At 44.7% G+C, this 25,653-nt stretch overlaps 1 protein-coding gene across 1 annotated transcript in view; it reads left to right on the top strand.

Annotated features, from left to right (window-relative positions):
- The window catches only part of LOC144754046 (H-2 class I histocompatibility antigen, Q10 alpha chain-like), a 187,638-nt gene extending 162,249 nt beyond the window's left edge, over positions 1–25,389 (top strand). Inside the window, exons 7-8 of the mRNA XM_078641558.1 lie at positions 5,887–5,932; positions 22,898–25,389. Coding sequence (XP_078497684.1) covers positions 5,887–5,930 — 44 coding nt within the window. The 3' untranslated portion in view covers positions 5,931–5,932; positions 22,898–25,389. The remainder of the gene's footprint in view (positions 1–5,886; positions 5,933–22,897) is intronic.
- Positions 25,390–25,653: the final 264 nt, after the last annotated feature.

Below are 25,653 nucleotides of genomic sequence, written 5' to 3'. Positions count from 1 at the left end.
GCTCTTCTACCCATGAGGGAACGCGGGAGACAACCATCCCAGATACCGCTCTTCTACCCATGAGGGAACGCGAGGGGACAACCATCCCAGACACCGCTATTCTTCCCATGAGGGAACGCGGGGGGGCAACCATCCCAGACACCGCTCTTCTACCCATGAGGGAACGCAGGGGGACAACCATCCCAGACACCGCTCTTCTACCCATGAGGGAACGCGGGGGGACAACCATCCCAGACACCACTCTTCTACCCATGAGGGAACGCGGGGGGACAACCATACCAGACACCGCTATTCTACCAATGAGGGAACGTGGGGGGACAACCTTCCCAGACACCGCTATTCTACCAATGTGGGTGAGCGGCAGGGGGTTCCAGACGCCACCGATTGCTTCAAAGCTTCGACCACCCCAGTCACATAGAGCTGTACCATTGCAACTCCTTGAGTTCCACCTGTACACCCAGATATCAAAAGTGCCCAGTCTGCCAACGTAATCCAAACCTCGGAAGTCTCTCCAGTGGAGCACAGACAAACCAGCTACTGGGAAGAGCAGGGGCGTGATCCTATTAAGGTGCAAACCAGAGTAGTCACCGGAGTCTTCTAGAGCAGCAATATTCTAGGGAAGCATCACGGGTGGATGTGATGTAGAGCAGGGCATCGTCGGCATACAGCGATATTAAATGGCATCCCTCCCCTATGCGTGCGCCCCATCGCTCAAGTTCCAGTCGAGCCCATACTGCCAGAGGCGAAGAGCAGTGGCTACAATAGGCAGCCCTGCAAAGAGATTGGGACCCCCTCAAAAGGTATCTTCGAGGTCAGGGAGAAGAGGGGGAAAAAGGCTATAGAAACTCCCTCATGAACTATATTTCTTTTTATCTGATTCGCAATGAATCCAAAGATTAGCCGTGTAGAAATATGGGTCATGAGGGAGATTCTATAGTGTGGTTTACAATAGGCAGCCCTGCCGCGTTCCTCTGCCCGGTAGTGTACCATGTCTCTGGTTGTGTTGCTCAAGCAGGTCGTTAGCAGTGGTGTCTGCGCCGTGCGCACAATCCAGATGTGCGGCCCTCGGCATGGGACCGCTGGCGGTAGCGGCAGAGCGTGTATTTGTCCAGCCTGTCCCAGACGTCTCTAATTTGCTCACGTCGCATACTCTCTCGGGCACTTTCAGTGGGGTGCGCTTGTCACCAGCCTGGATCTCTACTAAGGCATCTTCCCTGTCCCTCAACTCGCGCTATAGCCGACGACGGACTCCGCAGGTGAGTCACATACCCACGCCTCTCAATACAGACTTCATTGCCTCCCACTCCGTGCTTCTACTGGACGTCCCCCTCCAATTGAGTGTCCTGTAGTCCGACAGCGCCTGGGGCAGCGTCTCCCTCCCCTACTGCTCCTCCAGCATATGGGAGGGCGTCCTCCACTGTCGAGGTCCCTGGACAGGGGCGTTCCACCGTACCATGCAACTTACAGGAGCATGATCCCAATCGAGCCAAATGGGTCACCGCCGCATCTGGGAAGGCGGGCGTCTCGGTCACTAGCGCCCTGTCCAGTCTGCTATGCGTGTTATGTGTGGGGTAAAAGCATGTAAAGAGATTCTGGGTCGGGTGTTCTTCCCACTAGGGTTCCTGTAGCCCCATCTTCCTCATTACTGCTAGCAACGTTTTGGTCAATTGTGGTTTCGTGACGGTTCTGAGGGGGTGTCTGTCCAGGTCACGGTCGAGTAATGTGGGGAATACAGAAATCATGCTCTTCGGCGAAGCTCAACTACTGTGGACCCCCAACTGGTGGCCCTCAGACCTGGGTACTCCCCGTTCCAAAAACCTGTGTAAAAAACGTAGGTGTCCGCCTCGAGCAGACCCTCACTATGAAGGAGCATGCTGCTCAGACAGCTGGCTCCTGTTTTCATGTGTTGGGTCTTTTGCTTCGTATCCTTCCTCTGCTCCCTGACTCATCTAGGAAGACGATAATCCAGGAGCTTGTTTTAAGCCGCCTGGATTACTGCAACAGTCTTCTGCTGTCTGCCAACGAGGCTGCCCTTGATAGACTACAGATTGTCCAGAATACGGCGGCATGTCTGATTCTGAACGCACCCCCAGGGAGAGCCTCTCGGTCTCTGCTTTACCAGCTTCACTGGCTCCCGATACGACAGGGAGTACAGTTTAAAGTGTACTGCACCATTCACAAGGCCTTGTCCAATTCTGGCCCTAGCTATTTTGCAGATAAATGTTATGTTATGTTATGTTACTTTATTTCTTTTATAGCGCACGGCAACTCCAGAGGAGCATCCCGGCGCTTTGGCAAAGAAAGGAACAGCATGAAAAGCAACCACACAACAGAAAAAAAGATAACAAGGACTAATTCCTAAAAAGCCATGTCTTCAAGTCCTTTCTAAAAGCAAGAAGACAGGGGGCCGATCTCAGGGACAGTGGTAATTCATTCCAAACCTTGGGAGTCAAATAGCGGAAAGATCGACCTCCCAAGCGTACACGACGGATTGCAGGGACAGTCAGCAAAGACAGACCCGATGACCTGAGAGTCCTGCTTGGCACATACCAAGAAAAACGTTTCCCAAGGTATTTGGGGCCAATACCATGTAGGGCCTTAAAGGCCACCGTCAGGCATTTAAAAAGGACTCGCTTGGAGATAGGCAGCCAATGAAGGGTGTTCAATAAGGCAGAGGCACCAGCTCTCCTCGGGAGTCCAAAGATGGCACGGGCTGCCGAATTTTGGACCACTTGCAAACGGGTCACAAGGTATTTCGGTAGACCCAAAAACAGAGCGTTTGCGTAGTCCAAACGCGACCTGATTAGTGCCTGAACAACTGTCTTCCTGTGGTTGAGTGATAGTAGAGGAAGAAATTTCCTCAGCATCCGTAAGAAGCCGAAGCATTTCCCAACAGTGGACGAGATGTAAGGTCCAAAGGATAGGTCACAATCTACTATCACTCCCAAATTCTTGTCCTGGACAGCGACCTTGTCAGGAGGAAACATATCCTGCGGCCACCAGGATTTCCAGTTTTGTTCCGGTGCGCAACCGAAAAAGAGCAGCTCTGACTTATCCGAGTTGCATTTTAAGCCATGACCTCTAAACCACTCAAACACCGCACCTAGGCAGTCCCTGATCTGTGTGCCATCAAACGACCCACCCCTGTCACATGTGAACAGGAGTTGGGTGTCATCGGCATAGGACACGATCTGGGCGCCAAAGGATTCCGCGACTTCCGCCAGAGGGGCCATAAAGATGTTAAACAGCATAGGGCTGAGAATGGAACCCTGCGGGACTCCCACCTCTAGCGGAGCCATATCAGCGGAAAAAGGAGGCGCCCAGATCGTCTGTCGGCGGTCGGCCAGAAATGATTTTAGCCAGTTCCACACCGTTCCACGCAGGCCACACTCCCAGAGTCTTACAAGGAGGGCATCATGAGGAACGGTGTCGAAAGCCGCCGACAGGTCAAGCATGACCAACACGGCCTTTCCCCCCGGATCGAGTACTTCCCTGATGGCATCAGTGACCTCCAGCAGAGCCGACTCCGTGCTAAAATTTGCACGGAAGCCGGACTGCGAAGTGTGCAACAGGTCGTTTCCTTTGATGAAGCTGGAAATTATCCCGTGCACATAGCGCTCGGCCACTTTAGCCAGAGCAGGGAGAAGGGAGATTGGCCTGTAGTTGGCATGTATCAAGGGGTCCAAGGTGGGTTTTTTGAGCAGCGGAAGAATCATGGCTCGCTTCCAAGCCTGAGGCACCTCCCCTGTCGACAAGGATGTATTCAGCAGGGGGTTCACCAGAATGTTAATGGCGGAAGCCACTTTCCCCAAGCATTTGGCCGGACATGGATCTAATGGAGAACCAGATTTCAGGCTGGACAAAAGCTCCAAAGATGTACTAAGATCCATAGAAGGGAATACAGTGAGGAAAGGGCCATGGTCTTCCACAGAACAGGGTAGCGTTAGATGGCTCAAATCAGATTGCGCACTAGAGAGAGAGGCCTGGATGGCTGTAATCTTACTGACAAAGAAGGTGGCAAGTTGTTGTATCCACGCATCAGTATGAGTGTGGTTGGAAGTACAGACCGCAGGGGAAGTAAAATCCTGGACCACTTTGAAAATTTCTTTGCAGACATTGTCAGCCTTATCAATCCGATGTTCAAAATAGGCCTTTTTTTCGTCCCAGATGGAATGATGATAGGCTTTAATGGCTGCCCGAAATTTCAGTTTCTCAATTGGGTCGTAAGCCCGCCTCCAAGCCCTCTCCGCCCTTTTACACTCCTGACGTTGTAACCTCAACCGAGGGGAGAACCATGGGGCAGACGCCCTGCGCTCTCCCGGTTTAGCTCTTTTTATGGGAATTAATGACTCAAATCTTGCTAAGAGCCAGTTGTGCAGGAGAGCAAGATTCTCCTCCAACCCTTTCACCAAAGGGCAGGGAAAGGAGATAAGAGCCTCGGCCATCATATCCACAGAGAGTAGATGGAACGGGCGTGAAATGTATCCTCTATACACCACAGAGGTCTCTCCACTCAGAATCCAAACACCTCCTCGCTGTGCCTAGAATTAAACGAGCCAGACAAGGTGGGAAGGCCTTATCTTATCTGGGCCCCTGCCACTGGAACAAGCTCCCTGTGCAACTAAGACAGTGCACGGAACATCTCCACTTCAGGGAACAGCTTAAGACCTATCTTTTCACCTCCGATCTCTAGCTGACAGCTTTTCCTCATGCAGCCCGTCTCTGGCGCTTTATAAATAAATACATAAATAAATAACAAACTACTGAACAAAACCCCCCACCTCCCACCCACGGACAGTACACGTGCAGCTGTGCTGTCGGGATTGCCCACCCCATGCTTGTGCCAGGTCGTACACAGCTTCCCTAATAGCCCAACAGGGGCTAGTGGATAAACCACAGCACAACAGACCACCCTGGCAAGCCCACCCTTTAACAGAACAGCAATTTCTTGTCAGGAAACAAATCCTGCTGAACCCTAACAAGTGCCTGGCACTGAAACTGGTGCACCCCTTCCACTCCCACCCCCTCCGTTGCATCTTACCAGCTCTTGGGACAACACTCCACTCACTCTCATGTTAGCGACGCTCGCAGGAGCCTCACCCTCACTGCATTCGAACACGTCTCCACGCGCACAGCATCTGGAAGAGTAGGTGACCAGTGGGTCCGCCGGCTCTTGTTTAAATCGCTCTCCGGCTCGGGGCACCTCTTTCAGGGTCTCAGGGACAATGTCTGCCATTAGGCCCAGTGTGTCTGATGTTCACCCCCGCCTCTCCTCCGGGTCCAGCAGTATAGGTGTGGTCGCGAATCCAAGGACCCATCATCTGTGGTCCCAGCTGCGACTTCCATCCTTTTGCAGGAAAAAAATTAAATTATTGAAGGTAAGTCAGGTGAGTGACTTCTGACTTGTTTAAGTTAAACTTCCTAAGGGATCTGAGAGCAGTGAGAAGAGGCTTGAAGTATCGTCACCCTGCGCCCTCTGCGCCTCTTACAGCATTTATGGCACCTTGCTCTTTCAATGTCCAACAGGTCCCTGCTTAGAGGGTCCTTCTAGGCACTATTTATTTACAAAGATCAATATTCTGTTGTGTGTCCTGTGTTTGTCAAAGAGACACACATCTCATACGGTGAGAGGCGGGGATCGGTCTTGAGTGGGTGAGACAGGGTGACTGGCATGGGGGCGAGCGAGGGGCAGGATGGGGCAGGAGGCGTCACACTGCTTATAAATGACATTTGTGTATTATTGTATGCTGTCATGTTCCTGGTCCCTGTAGTACTCGATGTGCTGGTGCGGGAACGTCCCATTGTTGTCCTACTGTTGCTGACTTGTTAAACTGCAAAAACCACGAATAATGACTAAAAAAGAGACACACTCTCTTCTCTCTGCAGACCCGGCTCCTGGGGACTCTTCGTCCAGCCAGGCCTCCGCCTGAAGGTAGGTGCCGGCTGCACTCGGAGGGACATAAGTTACTCAATTATAAAAATAATCTTCTCATTTTATCAGCTTTAGTTGGTAAATATGACTAAAATATCTACTTGGGAATTTTGCACCTGTGATTGTACGACAATAAAGTTTGCATCTGTATCCACTGGGGGGACTCCAGGCTTTTGATGAGAGTTTTGCAGCAGATTTTGATTCTCTGCTGGACAGGGGTGAGCCCAAAGTGAACCCCACCGCCACACTCTAAAATCGAACCCCACGAACAGACGTATTCGATCATTGAAAGGTTCACCCCATCCTTGATCCAAGATCACATCGCATCCATACTGAGGCAGCCAAACCACAAAGAAAATGTTTGGACAGCAGCTACGTATTATGATATTAAGATTGCAAACCTTGTGGAATTGAGACCCCCATTACAGCTGAAAAAAGTATATTCTTAAGAGTAGCTAACCCTGGTCCACTGACTCAAGTGGCAAAGCCAGAGGATCCCCCCGGAATAATGAGACCGAGCTGAGGAAACTCAGGCAAGACTATTAGACATCATCGTAAAAGCAAAGTCCACATTTATCCAAGAGCCAATCGTGGGCTTTCCCCAGTGCCACTTGTGAGTTTTCAGGCAAATCAAAAACCTATCCACACCTCAAAAAAGATCACCAGCCCCCCTCTGCAGAAACATGTAATACATTTCTCACTGGGGAGATATACATAGTAAGAGAAGTTTGATCTGGACAGCACACTTCACAAAATAATCCCACACCTGGGATATTTCCAACCCTATCTCCACCAACTAGCTCTGAGCACAAACTGCTTCACAGGTCCCATCATAGAAAAAATATCAAACACAAAGGTGTCCCCTTCCAAGACTTCCTGTGCAATCCGGGGAATGCCTCCCACAACCAAGAAATATCTTAAGAAAGCCAACCTGGGCCCAGCCAACAACTGTCCCGTGTCCAACATCTCATGACAAGGAAAAGCCATTGAAAAAATTATGGCAGACCAACTAAACACCATCATTGCCAGAAAGCCAAGAAAGACTACTGTCAAGTTGTTTCAACTTTCCAGTAGGAACTGCCCGTTTGTTGAGCAACATGAACGTAGGGTCGGTGCCCGACTGATTCTGTGCACCCCGCAGGTTAAGTTGTCCTACAGACCAGCTAGGCAGGTGGAAATGGTTTTTGGCAACCACAGAATATGACAGCCTTGACTCACCCGAAGCCGTAGTAAAAGGTGTAGAACTCTTTTGCTCAGTCGCTCGGGCTGTCTGGGAGAAATATCCAAGGAATACACGGAGGGGCGTTTTCAATATTTATTGAACCATTGTGATTCTTTTATAAAATATATGTGCAACGATGATCAATAGACAGAAGCAGATGAGCGTGATTAGCAATATAGGGACAGGGAACAGAATGAACAGTTCCACCATCTTGCTAAAACAATCTATATATGCAAGCACGTAGAAACAAGACCTAAGACGGCTAAGACCTGGAACGAGCTCCCGATCGACTTCAGACGTGCCGCCTCTCGACACACCTTCAGGAAGACCCTCAAGGCCTGGCTCTTTGATTGACCGGAGCTGCTCCCCCCAGCCCTCCACCCCCTGAGACCCTTACAGGTGAGTAGCGCGCTTCTTAATTCCCTGATTGATTGATATATATAGCGTGCTCCTACTATGCGTTCCCTAACCTAAATGTCTAGGGTGTGAGTGCATGTGTTCCTGCAAGAATCCCCTATTGGATGATCCGACCCCCGTTACCTGAAGAGAAAGAATGTAAGTCTCTTGCAGAGGGAACAGTCAGCAGCGGGGCTGAGGTTTCAGCGTGTAGTCACCTTGCAAGGACAGCACGTGCTTCTCTTCCCCAACGCGGACATGCTTGTTTATTTATAACAAAAAGCAACCTTGCCCCGAGTCGAGGCCTTAATCAGGCCGACATTGTTATGATCTATTGGTAGCTGCGTCGCCTTATGGATGAAAACAAATACCGGCATTTACACAATGTGCGTCGAGGCCTTGTACGTGATGTTCAAGGTGTCGTGATAATGATTTTACTAAGTGGAATTTGTTAGCTATGTAGTTTCAGAGAAACGAATCCTACATGTGTCATAAGTCATCGTGCAAAAGAGAAGGCAAGTTTGGCACGGTGCGCATGGTAAAAATGGCAGCGTTTCTCCCGGGGTCTAACTAAGACACATGCCACTACTGGTCGACTAATAATTCAGATTCAGCTCCAGTTTCAGCTTCAAAATGATTCCCTTGAAGGCTCTTGACAGCAAGCACCACATCCTCGACAGAGGCAGTCCCTGCCCAATGGTGCCAGCTGATCTTTAAACTACGTTTGCCAGCGGCGGCTACTTAAGACTCTGGAACAGCTCAAGGGTTTCTGAGAATGTTCACGCGCTAGTTTACATAATTCCTCAACAGCAGAGCCTGGGGATGTGAGTCGGTCACCAGACCTCAGACATACGTCAGATAGAGCGCAGTGTGCCTCAGGGCTCCATCCTAGCTCCCACAACATGTAATCTCTTCACTGAGGCCCCAGGACTGATCATGAAAGGCTCATGTGACTGTGCACCAGCATCCTAACAATGGACAATTGTGTCTTCAAATATAAACACTATAAGACATCGCAACGCTGGACAACCTTGCCTTACTTTGCATCAAACTGAATTCCTCTTCCTATCTCCATCCCTCGACAGAAGCTCGACCCAACGATTCTGAACTCATTGAACCCAATGGGACTTTCACCTTATCCTCCACTATCGCCGAGCCCTGAGGACACACTCGCTTTGTCCTTCACACTCATTCTGCACATTAACAGGATGGCTAAAGCAGACCGCCTTTATCTCTATGCCCTGTAGAACATCTTCCACCTCACCCAGCCAGACCCCTGTGAACCTCCGTCCTCTCTCTAGGCAAATCCAGACTGGACTTTAGCGACACAGGTCTTGCCACGTCCCTCTATAGACCGAATGAAAGCTGTCATCCACTCTGCAGTTAGGGTTATAAAATCAGCAAACAAGAAGAACCACCAGAGTTTAATTCAAAAGATGCTGACTCGTCCGCAAGGCTTTCGACGATGATAGCCAACCTTACCTTGCTGATCTTCTGACTCTTGGTGGTGGCTTAAGAGGACTAAGATGCGTAACGAAACTTGAGGGGTCCCCCTGCAAGGTACATGGAGGGGCCTGCCTCTGGACTCAATCAGGAGCTCTCAGGCCAGTGTACTGTGCTGAGAGGGCCCCCTGGAGCTCTGCCCCCCGCACCGCAGGGGCCTATGTTTCATCACTGTCCACCCCCAACAAGTAATCCATCTCAGTGGCAGCAGCATCAGCCTGGAACTTGCTACTGACTGACCTAAGGAAATGAACTCCAATCGTCGGCTTTAGGGAAACATTTTACTGTAAATGTATTAAAACAATTCCTCAAGTAGCATAAACCCCAAATAACTCAATCCTCCTTTAGGGAGCATTCTCCTACATTGACTTCCTACTGGGTGCTTCTAATCACAGGTTCCACACCTTTACTATATCCACCAGGCACCAGACTAGAGCAAGAGACATTTTCCATTAATGTTCCTGCACACCAGTAGGTGATGGAGTGAAGCTGCCTATAAATGCCACCCCTGTGCGCTGACGTCAGCTCCTTTCTTTCTGCATGCCTCTACCCAGCTCTGGAAGTCCTTACTCCACTCTGTCAAAGTCGTATATGACCGTGTGATATGGAAATTGTCCCAACTAAACCTACAAGATTTAAAGCGTGCTGAGACTGCAGGAAGCAGATGTCGGTCGCCACGCCACGTGATGTCCACTAGTGGTGCTTGAGCTCTGTTCGCGACTCTAATTTGGCTATAAGAGTGCCTTTATGCACGCGAAACTGATCTGGGAACAAGAGGGGAGGCTGTCCATCATCTGAAAATAAGAACAGGACGTGGTCAACGCACAAATCTCGCTCCCTTTGCAAGTCACCTGTGGTCCCAGACACGAGGCTGTTCCTGCGGAAAGTCCAGCTCCCGATGGAAGTCTTCTGGTAGGTCTTCAATTGAATAGGCGCCATTATGCAGGAACGTGAAGCAGGACTCGGACTTCGATGTCCACTGAGAGGGCGTGAGGGATTCATGCCAACGATCTCAACCCTCTGGAGTTGCTAGAATGTCACCTGGTCCTGAAGTTGATTCCGATGCTTCCCTGGGCATCAATGACACTGCAGCAAATAGTGGCTTTCAAAGAAGCCATGCTGCACATTTCATGCACTTTCAGCTCGTTGTAGCATGCCTTTGGGCCCCGCAGAGCCACAGGGGTCCTCAGTCTCACATCAGCCAGCGGGTCTGTCCCAATCTACCCCCTCCAGACCTATTCCTGGGTCTGCTCCGATGTTAGTGCAGACTTCTACTCTGACACCAAGGTTCAGTTCCTTCAATGTATATGCTCACGCTGGCCAGATGTCCGTTGCTGATTCTGGCCCAATGTCTGATGCTGACTCTGGCCCAATGTCCGATGTTCACTCTGTCCCAATGTCCGATGCTGACTCTGGCCCAATGTCCGATGCCGACTCTGGCCCAATGTCCGATGCTGACTCTGGCCCAATGTCCGATGCTCACTCTGGCCCAATGTCCGATGCTCACTCTGGCCCAATGTCCGATGCTGACTCTGGCCCAATGTCCGATGCTCACTCTGGCCCAATGTCCGATGCTGACTCTGTCCCAATGTCCGATGCTGACTCTGGCCCAATGTCCGATGCTCACGCTGGCCCAATGTCCGATGTTCACATCCTGTCCTGGAGGATAGAGTCAGTCCTTTCAGGGCAGAGGATGTGGTGGCGTCTAAGGCCCTTCCCCCAGCAGGAGCTGCAATCCTCCAGCTTCTCGCCCCTGCTGCAGCAGCTGCCAGGCGTCTTTCGGGTGCTCTCAAAGGTACATACCCGTCTGCTAGAAGCCAGGATACGGCATTTGATCCCTGGCTGGAGATCCATCACCCCTGATGGTGATGGGTCCATCTCGAAGACCAGTTGGTCTTGCAAATTTTCTAAAAGGGCTACAACTTACCGTTCATTTCCTCCCCTCCCCATCTTCCCCCAACACCAGAGCAGCTTTCGAAGGATCACTCCACAATCTTGTTGCAGAAACTCAAACATCTCCTCACTAAAGGTGTCATTGAACAGGTGCCGGATACCGAGAAAGAGAAGGGGTTTTATTCACCCTACTTCTTCATTCTGAAGAAAGGCGGAAGCCTCAGGCTTATATTGGACTTCCAGCCACTGAATTCCTTTTTAAAGAAAGAGAAATCCAGAAAACTCATTCTTCTCAGAGTCTTTCTTTAGTAGTAAGTCAGACCCTTTCCCCACCCATTCACTTCAGCCCCTCCCTATTTACCATTAAAACATATACGTACATGTGCAGGGACTCCACGGTAGGGGTGTAGAACCGTGCACATAGGCAGTGCAGAGTCATAAAACTCCAACCATAGTTTGTAGTATATCTTGTGGTACTACAAAACATACTACAATTAACAAAGTGCAGATTGTGAATCGGGGCCTGAGTTTGTGAATACTGAAAAGTAGTAAACGTACTCGTAAGTGTAAACTTACTCCAAAGTTTAAACTTATTCATTTTTTTATTTTTTTATTGAGATAAAGTACATAAGCACAAGATAAAACAAACATTGAAACTTCTCATCAAGAGATTGCAAGGACGGTACAGATAATACAATACTGAAAAATTGATCAAAAATTATAAACATAAGAGAATTCCGCTATGGCAGACAATATACAGCTGTACACAACCAAAATATGTCATAGCGGCACTTGAGATAGAAATATATATCAAGGTACAGAGAAAGTCAGGGATAATCAACCATCTGCTTCCATATATGTACTAACCAAGCTGTCCCAGTGACCTTTTCCGCCTCCCTTTCAGAGCATACAGACTGTGTTCAGTATTGTACATAAAAAGAAACCGCGTCCGCCATGCTTCAAATGAAGGAGCATCTCTTTGTAACCAACACGAGGCTATACATAACCTAAGTACAGCTGTAGCTACAAATACCAAATAGACAGTATTATTGGAGGCAGCGACCACATCAACCCCCATATCTATATCCAGTAGGATCTGCATAAGTGATAACTGAAAAGGAATACCCAAAATCTCGGATAAAAACGTAATCACATGCCCAAACAAATTCCTCAATTCAACACAATACCAAAAATATGCATCACATCCGCCTGCTGAGCACCGCACCTAAACATTTCCCATCCGGATCACCGCCCCACTTTGAAACTTTGTCTGGCGTATGATACAAATAAAATAAAGTCTTATAGTGTTGAGTGACCAGGTTGGCAGACATAAGCACTCGTCCCGCTAACTCAATTGAATTCTCAAGCAAGATCCCTGGGCATCCTAATCTATTCTCCCATTTACTAACATGTATTTCGAAATCGTTAGGCATAGCATCCAACATTAAATTATAGAGTACCCCTATCCGAGCTGCTTTCTTATTGGCCTCAATGAGAGGATTTTATTGCATGCTCTGGCGAGCTTTCAACAGATAGTCGCGAATTTGCAGGTATTTAAAAAAGTGCGAAGTTGGGAGTTGATATTGTTCCTGAAGCTGGCCAAACGATTTTAACCCGCCAGCTGTGTATAAGTCGCCCAGAGAAATTAGGCCTTTCAATCGCCAGCTCACCACTGCACGATCCCAAAAGATACTGGGGAAAATAATCGGGGCAGTTAGTGGGGTATACCTAGAAAACTTTTCTATTTTATATAATTTTTTAATAGTCTTCCACACTTTATAGGCGGCAGCCACCTTGAACCTTGAACCTTGTGCGTTTGTAATAATTCCAATCCATATTAAGGAAGAGGCGATTTCTATCTTCAGTACCGAGGAGCAAACTGTATATTGAGGGTTGTACAGCTGGGTCTAAGGGCCCTACCCCAGTAAGTAAACTATTCATGTGCTGGAGCATGCAAGCGCAATAGTATAGAACAAAGTCAGGTACAGCCCAACCTCCTACAGCCTTTGGTAAGACCATGTATTTTTTTTGCACGTCGCTCCTTTCCCCGTGACCATAAAAATGTCATACAAATCGACTGCAGTTGTGTGAGACTAGCCAGGGGGATGTCTAATGGTACAAACCGAAAAAAATACAGAATTGTAGGTAATGCCTTCATTTTTTAAATATTACATCTTCCAACCAATGTTAAGTGCAGACATTCGGACTGGTCCAGTTGTTTACGGATCCCAGTCAGCAACCTCTGCCTACTAGATTGAACCATAGCAGAGGCAGAGGCTCTTAGCTGTACCCCCAAATACGTAACCTCTGGGAGAACTCTAAGGTCTGTAAAAGATCTAATATTTACACATAGGATCTGGGTCTTAGAAGTGTTCAATTTATACCCGGATACCGAGCCGTATACGGCTGCAAGATATTCAATTTCGGGCATCGCCACAGCAGGCTTTGGAGAAACTACAGCCACATCATCAGCATACGCGAGTACCCGATAATGTTGCTGATGTATTATAGCTGACGGAATCAGAGAGCTGTTCTCAATCATCTTTAAAAACGGATCGATATAGAGAGCAAATAGCAGCGGGGAACACGGGCAGCCTTGCCTTGTCCCCCTTAGTATTGGAACCAACGCCGACTGTAGCCCCATTGTACAGATCCGTGCCCTTGGTTGTTGGTATAGTGTCTGTATAGTTTTTATATATTTTGGCCCAAACCCTTGGATTTCATCACATCCCATAAGAATGCCCACGAAACTTGGTCAAAGGCCTTCTCGGCATCCAAAAGTGTAAGACTCAAAGCTTCTTCCATACCGTTTGCATAGTCTATTAAAGCAATCACCCGGTTAACATGATCAGTTGTTCCGCGCTTGGAGATAAACCCGTGCTGGTGCAGAGACACCAGCGAAGAGATCACTCCTGAGAGCCTTGCGGTTAGAATTTTAGAGTAGATCTTTCCATCTGTATTTAGCAATGAAATAGGTCGGTATGAGGCTGGTTGATCGGCAGGTTTTCACTTTTTCCTAAAGACCCCTATGCTAGCCTCATCCCATGATTTAGGATATAATCCATTCTGCGCCAGACTAAGCGTAGCTAACATATCATGTTTCAAAGCTTGAAAAAAACATTTGTAAATCTCTAGTGGGAGCTGATCAGGCCCCGCTGCCTTACCCGATGGAAGTCCTTTAATTACCGCTTCAAGTTCCAACATCGTTATCGGGGCCTATAATTTTACTGCTGTATCACTATCCAGATTATGTTTACAGAATTGAGCTAGCAGTATTGTACCTTTATTAATATCATAATCTTCTCTAGCATATAATCTAACATAGAACTGCCTAAATACTTCAACTATTTCAGTCTCACTCTCTACCAATTGCCCAGCCGAATCTTTAATACTGTTGATTCTTTGTGCGGCTTCCCTCGATCTCATTTTCTGGGCAAGGCACCTACCACTAGCCTCCCCATACTCATAGTGAAGTTGTCGTTTGATAATATATGTTTTAGCCGCCTCTTGGCTCCAGTGGTAATTTATCTTTGCCTTGCACCGAGCCACTTCTGCTACCGAACCCTGAATGTCTCTGCTTAGGTGTATATCCTGCACCAGTCGCCCTTCAGCCTCCCCTAGACCTCTATATAACTCCTGCAATTGTACACGTGCTTGCTTTTGCGCATGTAGCCTAAAGCTAAGAACCTCCCCCTAAAAGCGGCTCTAAACGCATCCCACACTACCCTCATCTTGGTGCTCCCCCTGTTATGATTAAAGAACTCTGCAATCCAATTCATCATATACTCCTGAAAATTTATATCCAACAGCAATTTGCGATCAAAGGAGAATTCCCGGGGCTTACTGGCATGGCAATTAGATATTAGAGAGAGGACATCCGGGCCTTGATCAGACGTGGCTCTCGGGTAAACCTGTATTTGTGCACCAGAAAGCATGTATTTTGGCGCAAAGAAGTAATCCAGCTGCACTAGGTTCTGGTGAGGCGCCGAAAAAAAAGTATAGCCAGGATTGCTACCCCTGAGGTAAGACCAAGAATCAACCAATCCGTGCGCTGTGAGAAGTGCTTGTAGTGACCTAAATACTTTTGGTTTTCTTCCAGTATACATGTAGCTGTCATTGCACAATGAATCCGGTTGAAGATTTATATTCAGGTCCCAACATATTATTACTGGAGTAGGCCACATCGCTAGTTCAACATTAAGATGGACTAAAACGGCTGACTCATCAAAATTAGAGCCATATATGGAGCATAGCGTACATTTGAAAGAACCTATAGCACATTCTGTAATTGTCCATCTACCACCACAGTCCTCTCAAGTCCGACCAGTACTAGTAACATGCTTCTTTGCCAAAATAGCAACCCCACGAGAAGTACACGTTTGTTTAGTACATACTAAGACGTTATACCCCAATTCAGTTAAAAAATTCCGTTTAGACCACACTACATGCGTCTCTTGGAGACAGACAATAGCACAGCGAAGCCACTGAAGTTCCCTAGCTACTCGCTGTCTTTTATTAATAGAATTGAGACCCCTAACGTTCAGTGTACCTAACCGTAAACCTCTAGCTGCCATTCCTTAATCTCAGGTACAAAAAAATATCATTCATCCACCGCCTTGCATACCACGAATAAAACAGAAAAGTGTGCTCATGTACTACTTTTATATTTAACCCCCCCACACTGACTGCCACCAGCAGACCCCACCCTCCCTTCCACCCTCCCCTCCCCTAAGTGTAAACTTATTCAAACGTGTAAACTTACTCAAAAATGTGAATTTACTCAAAAGTGTAAACTTACTCAAAAGTGTAAACTTACTCAAAAGTGTGAACTTACTCAAAAGTGTAAACTTACTCAAAAGTGTAAACTTAATCAAAAGTACAGGCCTTTAGGGTTTGTGGCTGTTAAAGAACGAAATCACCTGTTATTACTTTTTGCTCGGATTCTGGGATTGGGAATAGATGGCTCAGTTCAAACTTGTTACTCTCAGCGTCCCTGGGAGTCTTACACAGAGTACAAAGTAGAAGCGGAAGGCAAAGATTTTCAGTGATATTCAGTGTATTCATGTTTGTTCTGCTCTGTTACTTATAATCTGTCCTCTGGGCTCTTACTATAGAAACATCTGATCTTCAGTGATATTCAGTGTATTCATGTTTGTTCTGCACTGTTCCTTATAATTTGTCCTCTCGGACTCTTACTATAGAAACATCTGATCTTCAGTGATATTCAATGTATTCATGTTTGTTCAGTTACTTATAATCCGTCCTCTGGGGCTCTTACTATAGAAACATCTGATCTTCAGTGATATTCAGTGTATTCATGTTTGTCCTGTTACTTATAATCTGTCCTCTGGGGCTCTTACTATAGAAACATCTGATCTTCAGTGATATTCAGTGTATTCATGTTTGTCCTGCTCTGTTACTTATAATCTGTCCTCTGGGGCTCTTGCTATAGAAACATCTGATCTTCAGTGTATTCATGTTTGTCCTGTTACTTATAATCTATCCTCTGGGGTTCTTACTATAGAAACCTCTGATCTTCAGTGATAGTCAGTGTATTCATGTTTGTCCTGTTACTTATAATCTGTCCGCTGGGGCTCTTACTATAGAAACATCTGATCTTCAGTGATATTCAGTGTATTCATGTTTGTCCTGTTACTTATAATCTATCCTCTGGGGTTCTTACTATAGAAACCTCTGATCTTCAGTGATAGTCAGTGTATTCATGTTTGTCCTGTTACTTATAATCTGTCCTCTGGGGATTTTACTATAGAAACACCTGATCTTCAGTGATATTCAGTATACTCATGTTTGTCCTGCTCTGTTACTTATAATCTGTCCTCTGGGGTTCTTACTATAGAAACCTCTGATCTTCAGTGATATTCAGTGTATTCATGTTTGTCCTGTTACTTATAATCTGTCCTCTGGGGCTCTTACTATAGAAACACCTGATCTTCAGTGATATTCAGTATATTCATGTTTGTCCTGCTCTGTTACTTATAATCTGTCCTCTGGGGCTCTTACTATAGAAACACCTGATCTTCAGTGATATTCAGTATATTCATGTTTGTCCTGCTCTGTTACTTATAATCTGTCCTCTGGGGCTCTTACTATAGAAACATCCGATCTTCAGTGATATTCAGTGTATTCATGTTTGTTCTGCTCGGTTACTTATAATCTGTCCTCTGGGACTCTTACTATAGAAACATCTGATCTTCAGTGATATTCAGTGTATTCATGTTTGTTCTGTTACTTATAATCCATCCTCTGGGGCTCTTACTATAGAAACATCTGATCTTCAGTGATTTTCAGTGTATTCATGTTTGTTCTGTTACTTATAATCTGTCCTCTGGGGCTCTTACTATAGAAACATCTGATCTTCAGTGATATTCAGTGTATTCATGTTTGTCCTGTTACTTATAATCTGTCCGCTGGGGCTCTTACTATAGAAACATCTGATCTTCAGTGATATTCAGTGTATTCATGTTTGTCCTGCTCTGTTACTTATAATCTGTCCTCTGTGGCTCTTACTATAGAAACATCTGCTCTTCAGTGATATTCAGTGTATTCATGTTTGTCCTGCTCTGTTACTTATAATCTGTCCTCTGGGGCTCTTACTATAGAAACATCTGATCTTCAGTGATATTCAGTGTATTCATGTTTGTCCTGCTCTGTTACTTATAATCTGTCCGCTGGGGCTCTTACTATAGAAACATCTGATCTTCAGTGATATTCAGTGTATTCATGTTTGTCCTGCTCTGTTACTTATAATCTGTCCTCTGGGGCTCTTACTATAGAAACATCTGATCTTCAGTGATATTCAGTGTATTCATGTTTGTCCTGTTACTTATAATCTGTCCTCTGGGGTTCTTACTATAGAAACATCTGATCTTCAGTGATATTCAGTGTATTCATGTTTGTCCTGCTCTGTTACTTATAATCTGTCCTCTGGGGCTCTTGCTATAGAAACATCTGATCTTCAGTGTATTCATGTTTGTCCTGTTACTTATAATCTATCCTCTGGGGTTCTTACTATAGAAACCTCTGATCTTCAGTGATAGTCAGTGTATTCATGTTTGTCCTGTTACTTATAATCTGTCCGCTGGGGCTCTTACTATAGAAACATCTGATCTTCAGTGATATTCAGTGTATTCATGTTTGTCCTGTTACTTATAATCTATCCTCTGGGGTTCTTACTATAGAAACCTCTGATCTTCAGTGATAGTCAGTGTATTCATGTTTGTCCTGTTACTTATAATCTGTCCTCTGGGGATTTTACTATAGAAACACCTGATCTTCAGTGATATTCAGTATACTCATGTTTGTCCTGCTCTGTTACTTATAATCTGTCCTCTGGGGTTCTTACTATAGAAACCTCTGATCTTCAGTGATATTCAGTGTATTCATGTTTGTCCTGTTACTTATAATCTGTCCTCTGGGGCTCTTACTATAGAAACACCTGATCTTCAGTGATATTCAGTATATTCATGTTTGTCCTGCTCTGTTACTTATAATCTGTCCTCTGGGGCTCTTACTATAGAAACACCTGATCTTCAGTGATATTCAGTATATTCATGTTTGTCCTGCTCTGTTACTTATAATCTGTCCTCTGGGGCTCTTACTATAGAAACATCCGATCTTCAGTGATATTCAGTGTATTCATGTTTGTTCTGCTCGGTTACTTATAATCTGTCCTCTGGGACTCTTACTATAGAAACATCTGATCTTCAGTGATATTCAGTGTATTCATGTTTGTTCTGTTACTTATAATCCATCCTCTGGGGCTCTTACTATAGAAACATCTGATCTTCAGTGATTTTCAGTGTATTCATGTTTGTTCTGTTACTTATAATCTGTCCTCTGGGGCTCTTACTATAGAAACATCTGATCTTCAGTGATATTCAGTGTATTCATGTTTGTCCTGTTACTTATAATCTGTCCGCTGGGGCTCTTACTATAGAAACATCTGATCTTCAGTGATATTCAGTGTATTCATGTTTGTCCTGCTCTGTTACTTATAATCTGTTCTCTGTGGCTCTTACTATAGAAACATCTGCTCTTCAGTGATATTCAGTGTATTCATGTTTGTCCTGCTCTGTTACTTATAATCTGTCCTCTGGGGCTCTTACTATAGAAACATCTGATCTTCAGTGATATTCAGTGTATTCATGTTTGTCCTGCTCTGTTACTTATAATCTGTCCGCTGGGGCTCTTACTATAGAAACATCTGATCTTCAGTGATATTCAGTGTATTCATGTTTGTCCTGCTCTGTTACTTATAATCTGTCTTCTGGGGCTCTTACTATAGAAACATCTGATCTTCAGTGATATTCAGTGTATTCATGTTTGTCCTGTTACTTATAATCTGTCCTCTGGGGCTCTTACTATAGAAACATCTGATCTTCAGTGATATTCAGTGTATTCATGTTTGTCCTGCTCTGTTACTTATAATCTGTCCTCTGGGGCTCTTGCTATAGAAACATCTGATCTTCAGTGTATTCATGTTTGTCCTGTTACTTATAATCTATCCTCTGGGGTTCTTACTATAGAAACCTCTGATCTTCAGTGATAGTCAGTGTATTCATGTTTGTCCTGTTACTTATAATCTGTCCGCTGGGGCTCTTACTATAGAAACATCTGATCTTCAGTGATATTCAGTGTATTCATGTTTGTCCTGTTACTTATAATCTATCCTCTGGGGTTCTTACTATAGAAACCTCTGATCTTCAGTGATAGTCAGTGTATTCATGTTTGTCCTGTTACTTATAATCTGTCCTCTGGGGATTTTACTATAGAAACACCTGATCTTCAGTGATATTCAGTATACTCATGTTTGTCCTGCTCTGTTACTTATAATCTGTCCTCTGGGGTTCTTACTATAGAAACCTCTGATCTTCAGTGATATTCAGTGTATTCATGTTTGTCCTGTTACTTATAATCTGTCCTCTGGGGCTCTTACTATAGAAACACCTGATCTTCAGTGATATTCAGTATATTCATGTTTGTCCTGCTCTGTTACTTATAATCTGTCCTCTGGGGCTCTTACTATAGAAACACCTGATCTTCAGTGATATTCAGTATATTCATGTTTGTCCTGCTCTGTTACTTATAATCTGTCCTCTGGGGCTCTTACTATAGAAACATCCGATCTTCAGTGATATTCAGTGTATTCATGTTTGTTCTGCTCGGTTACTTATAATCTGTCCTCTGGGACTCTTACTATAGAAACATCTGATCTTCAGTGATATTCAGTGTATTCATGTTTGTTCTGTTACTTATAATCCATCCTCTGGGGCTCTTACTATAGAAACATCTGATCTTCAGTGATTTTCAGTGTATTCATGTTTGTTCTGTTACTTATAATCTGTCCTCTGGGGCTCTTACTATAGAAACATCTGATCTTCAGTGATATTCAGTGTATTCATGTTTGTCCTGTTACTTATAATCTGTCCGCTGGGGCTCTTACTATAGAAACATCTGATCTTCAGTGATATTCAGTGTATTCATGTTTGTCCTGCTCTGTTACTTATAATCTGTCCTCTGTGGCTCTTACTATAGAAACATCTGCTCTTCAGTGATATTCAGTGTATTCATGTTTGTCCTGCTCTGTTACTTATAATCTGTCCTCTGGGGCTCTTACTATAGAAACATCTGATCTTCAGTGATATTCAGTGTATTCATGTTTGTGCTGCTCTGTTACTTATAATCTGTCCGCTGGGGCTCTTACTATAGAAACATCTGATCTTCAGTGATATTCAGTGTATTCATGTTTGTCCTGCTCTGTTACTTATAATCTGTCCTCTGGGGCTCTTACTATAGAAACATCTGATCTTCAGTGATATTCAGTGTATTCATGTTTGTCCTGCTCTGTTACTTATAATCTGTCCGCTGGGGCTCTTACTATAGAAACATCTGATCTTCAGTGATATTCAGTGTATTCATGTTTGTCCTGTTACTTATAATCTGTCCTCTGGGGCTCTTACTATAGAAACATCTGATCTTCAGTGATATTCAGTGTATTCATGTTTGTCCTGTTACTTATAATCTGTCCTCTGGGGCTCTTACTATAGAAACATCTGATCTTCAGTGATATTCAGTGTATTCATGTTTGTTCTGTTACTTATAATCCATCCTCAGGGGCTCTTACTATAGAAACATCTGATCTTCAGTGATATTCAGTGTATTCATGTTTGTCCTGCTCTGTTACTTATAATCTGTCCTCTGGGGCTCTTACTATAGAAATGTCTGATCTCCAGTGATATTCAGTGTATTCATGTTTGTCCTGCTCTGTTACTTATAATCTGTCCTCTGGGGCTCTTACTATAGAAATGTCTGATCTCCAGTGATATTCAGTGTATTCATGTTTGTCCTGCTCTGTTACTTATAATCCCCCCTCTGGGGCTCTCACTATAGAAACATCTGATCTTCAGTGATATTCAGTGTATTCATGTTTGTCCTGTTACTTATAATCTGTCCGCTGGGGTTCTTACTATAGAAACATCTGATCTTCAGTGATATTCAGTGTATTCATGTGTGTCCTGTTACTTATGATCTGTCCTCTGGGGCTCTTACTATAGAAACATCTGATCTTCAGTGATATTCAGTGTATTCATGTTTATCCTGGGACTTATAATCTGTCCTCTGGGCTCTTACTATAGAAACATCTGATCTTCAGTGATATTCAGTGTATTCATGTTTGTCCTGGGATTTATAATCCCTCCTCTGGGGCTCTTACTATAGAAACATCTGATCTTCAGTGATATTCAGTGTATTCATGTTTGTTCTGCTCTGTTACTTATAATCCGTCCTCTGAGGCTCTTACTATAGAAACAACTGATCTTTAGTGATATTCAGTGTATTCATGTTTGTTCTATTACTTATAATCTGACCTCTGGGGCTCTTACTATAGAAACATCTGATCTTCAGTGATATTCAGTGCATTCATGTTTGTCCTGCTCTGATCCTTATAATCTGTCCTCTGGGGCTCTTACTATAGAAACCTCTGATCTTCAGTGATATTCAGTGTATTCATGTTTGTTCTGTTACTTATCATCTGTCCTCTGGGGCTCTTACTATAGAAACATCTGATCTTCAGTGATATTCAGTGTATTCATGTTTGTCCTGCACTGTTACTTATAATCTGTCCTCCGGGGCTCTTACTATAGAAACCTCTGATCTTCAGTGATATTCAGTGTATTCATGTTTGTCCTGCTCTGTTACTTATAATCTATCCTCTGGGGCTCTTACTATAGAAACAACTGATCTTTAGTGATATTCAGTGTATTCATGTTTGTTCTATTACTTATAATCTGTCCTCCGGGGCTCTTACTATAGAAACCTCTGATCTTCAGTGATTTTCAGTGTATTCATGTTTGTCCTGCACTGTTACTTATAATCTGTCCTCCGGGGCTCTTACTATAGAAACCTCTGATCTTCAGTGATATTCAGTGTATTCATGTTTGTTCTATTACTTATAATCCCTCCTCTGGGGCTCTTACTATAGAAACATCTGATCTTCAGTGATATTCAGTGTATTCATGTTTGTCCTGCACTGTTACTTATAATCTGTCCTCCGGGGCTCTTACTATAGAAACCTCTGATCTTCAGTGATATTCAGTGTATTCATGTTTGTCCTGCTCTGTTACTTATAATCCATCCCCTGGGGCTCTTACTATAGAAACAACTGATCTTTAGTGATATTCAGTGTATTCATGTTTGTTCTATTACTTATAATCTGTCCTCCGGGGCTCTTACTATAGAAACCTCTGATCTTCAGTGATATTCAGTGTATTCATGTTTGTTCTGTTACTTATAATCTGTCCTCTGGGGCTCTTACCATAGAAACATCTGATCTTCAGTGATAGTCAGTGTGTTCATGTTTGTCCTGTTACTTATAATCTGTCCTCTGGGGCTCTTACCATAGAAACATCTGACCTTCAGTCTTTCTGTTACAGATCCGAGCCCTGGGGTGGAGGTTCCTTCAGCATCTTCAGCGAGGAGAGAGCATCCTTTGACCGAGACGAGGAATCCATCCCGGGGCATCCATTATCCTTCGCCCCTGGATGAGGCAGCAACGCTGTTCCTTCTTGAGCCCGAGCGCTCGCCTCTGTCGCCCTCTTCTGGCTTCCATGGGAACTTCAACTTTATTGTTATAATTGCGCCCTTGAGCATAAAATGGTGGTGGGGGATAATAGTAAATGAACACACTGAGATTATTAGAACAGTGGAAAATGTTATTTGTCTGATATTTTGATTTATTTGCCTAGGAGTAATATACCTTAAAATAATATATTATTCTTACTTTTAGTTTTAATTTTTACATTTTCAGACACATTTAACTTTGTGACTTAACAAACAGCAACAGTTTATACTTTTAACTTTTCATCTGTATAACCAAGTTCATAAATCACTTCTAAGAAGCCTCGGGCTCTCCAATTATTCCCCACAATGCCCTTCACACATGTTTGCATGAGATTCCTGTACCTTGCAGAGGTCTTTGAGTTCTGAGACTGGAGGTGTTTACAGAGAGGTGAACTGTGATTGGTGACTCCCTTGTTACAAAGCTCCTCTCCCAGTCTTGGTGGATTTTAAAATACAAATGTCATCAATAAACCACCTGTGTGGGTGATTCGGGGGCCACAGGACACAGTCTTTGGGCTCCGCAACGACTTTGTGAAGTTGTAAAATTGGTCAAAGGATAAAAGAAAGTCGCCGGAGAACGGAGTGTGCCATTGGCCATAGCGTGTCTGATGAGTGAATGATTGACAGGGACTGATTCACAAAGGTAAACTTACACTTATTAGTAAGTTTACAATTTTGTTTGCTATTCACAAACTCGGAGTTGATAGTAAGTTTACGACTGTGGAGATCCTACAGTCCTGGTGGAGAACTCTGCACATAACAAGATGGATAGCAAACAATAGTGTAAGTTCTCCTTTGTGAATACGGCCCACAGTATTCATGTTGCGCTAGAATTAGAAGGGTCTCTTGGTACTGGTGCAGTTTACCCTAAATGCTAGCTCTTATGGGGATATTTAGCCACACCAGGTACAAATGGGTGCCAACACATCAGAACGCTTGAAAAATTTGTGCCAGGTGCTCTGTATGTTTTTGCACTCCGTGTACAGATCCAGCCTGGCATGGGGGATAGTCACTCGTGTGTATGTGCAACCATCTGCATGGTACATAATGACAGAGCTGTGCATCTGTGTGCAGGGTGGATCGTGTTGAAGCCAGGCATCCATTTCCATGGTTTGATGGTGCCAGACACAGACATCTATGCACAGTGGATCGCGCCAGACCTATACATCTATCTGCAGGGTGAATAGAGTCAGAGCTCTACATCTATGTAGAGTGGATGATGTTGGGACCGTACAACTATATACAGAGTGGATAGTGTTAGAGCTGTATGGGGAGCAGGTTCTGTTGGGACTGTGCATCCATGTGGGAACTGCACATTGGTAAGTAGAGGGGATAGTGTTGGAACCGTGCATCCGTATGCAGAGTTGATGGAGTTGGGAGCGTCCTCCTATGAGGGAATAGGGTCAGGACCATGGATTCACATAGAGTTGATAGCGGTGGGACCCTGCATCCACGTAGAGAGTTGATAGGGGTGGGACCCTGCATCCACGTAGAGAGTTGATAGCGGTGGGACCCTGAATCCATGTACAGAGTTGTTAGGGGTGGTACCATGCATCCGTATAGAGATTTGTCAGGGTTGGAACCATGCATTCTTGTACAGCGTTGATAGGGGTGGGACCATGCATCTAGATGATGAGTGCATGGTATTTTAATATGAAAAGTCTCTTCTTGTTGCAGATCTGAGCCCTTGGATCATGTGCCATCAGAATGGGGGAGTGGAGTGTCATACTGAATGGGTCTCTCTGTTGCTAATCCTTGTGGGATGTATGACATCACAACACATGCTTTCACAACGCATGCCTTTACAACGCGGTTTTCACAACGCATGGCATTACAACGCATAGTGCTTTGGGGCGCTGGATAGTGAATTGTTTAATTTACTATTTCAACTCCAGTCCCCATGGATAGGAGGGAAGGTGTTGGATAGTAAATTAAACCTATTCCCTATCCTAGAGCGCCCCCCAGCGCAATGCGTTGTAATGGTTTGCGTTGTAAAAGTTGTGTCGTAATGGCACTGCGTAGTAAAAGTTGCGTTGTAAAGGATGTCTCCCATCCTTGTGCGTTGAGATAAATGGTCAGTGTGCCTGACTCTTTGCACTATATTATAAGCAGTAAATGAATGTGGAATGTACAATAAACTTACTTTAAATGAAGGGTGTTATCTGCTGCCTGGTTGATGTGTACCTCAGCTCTAGCTGTTCTTTATTAGGGATTTTAGAGGGATATGGAGAATCTCCAGATTTCAACATGAGAGTGTATTTGAGTGAAATAAGAACAATTAAAACAGCAACTGTTTATCTTGCCATTCTTCGCAATTTATTTATTTCCATATTTATCAAACATTGTATCATTCCTTGGGAGGAACTGCCAGAACTTCATTTTCATTTTTCAGTGATAGTCATTACTATAGAAGGTGATGCTAGGGCTTTGAGAGGTCGTTTACGATGAAGGTGAAGGAAATGACCCGATTAGGGTCACTCAGGTCACACGCGACCACCTCTGAGTCTTCCATACAAATGAAGAGTCGGTCAGACAGTTGAGAATACAAACCAATATATGTGCATTCAGA

This window comes from Lissotriton helveticus, chromosome 5_1 (genome assembly GCF_964261635.1).
Source record: "Lissotriton helveticus chromosome 5_1, aLisHel1.1, whole genome shotgun sequence".
NCBI lineage: Eukaryota > Metazoa > Chordata > Amphibia > Caudata > Salamandridae > Lissotriton > Lissotriton helveticus.
Note: the sequence above shows the minus strand (reverse complement) of the source record. Positions and strands in the feature narration are given on the sequence as shown.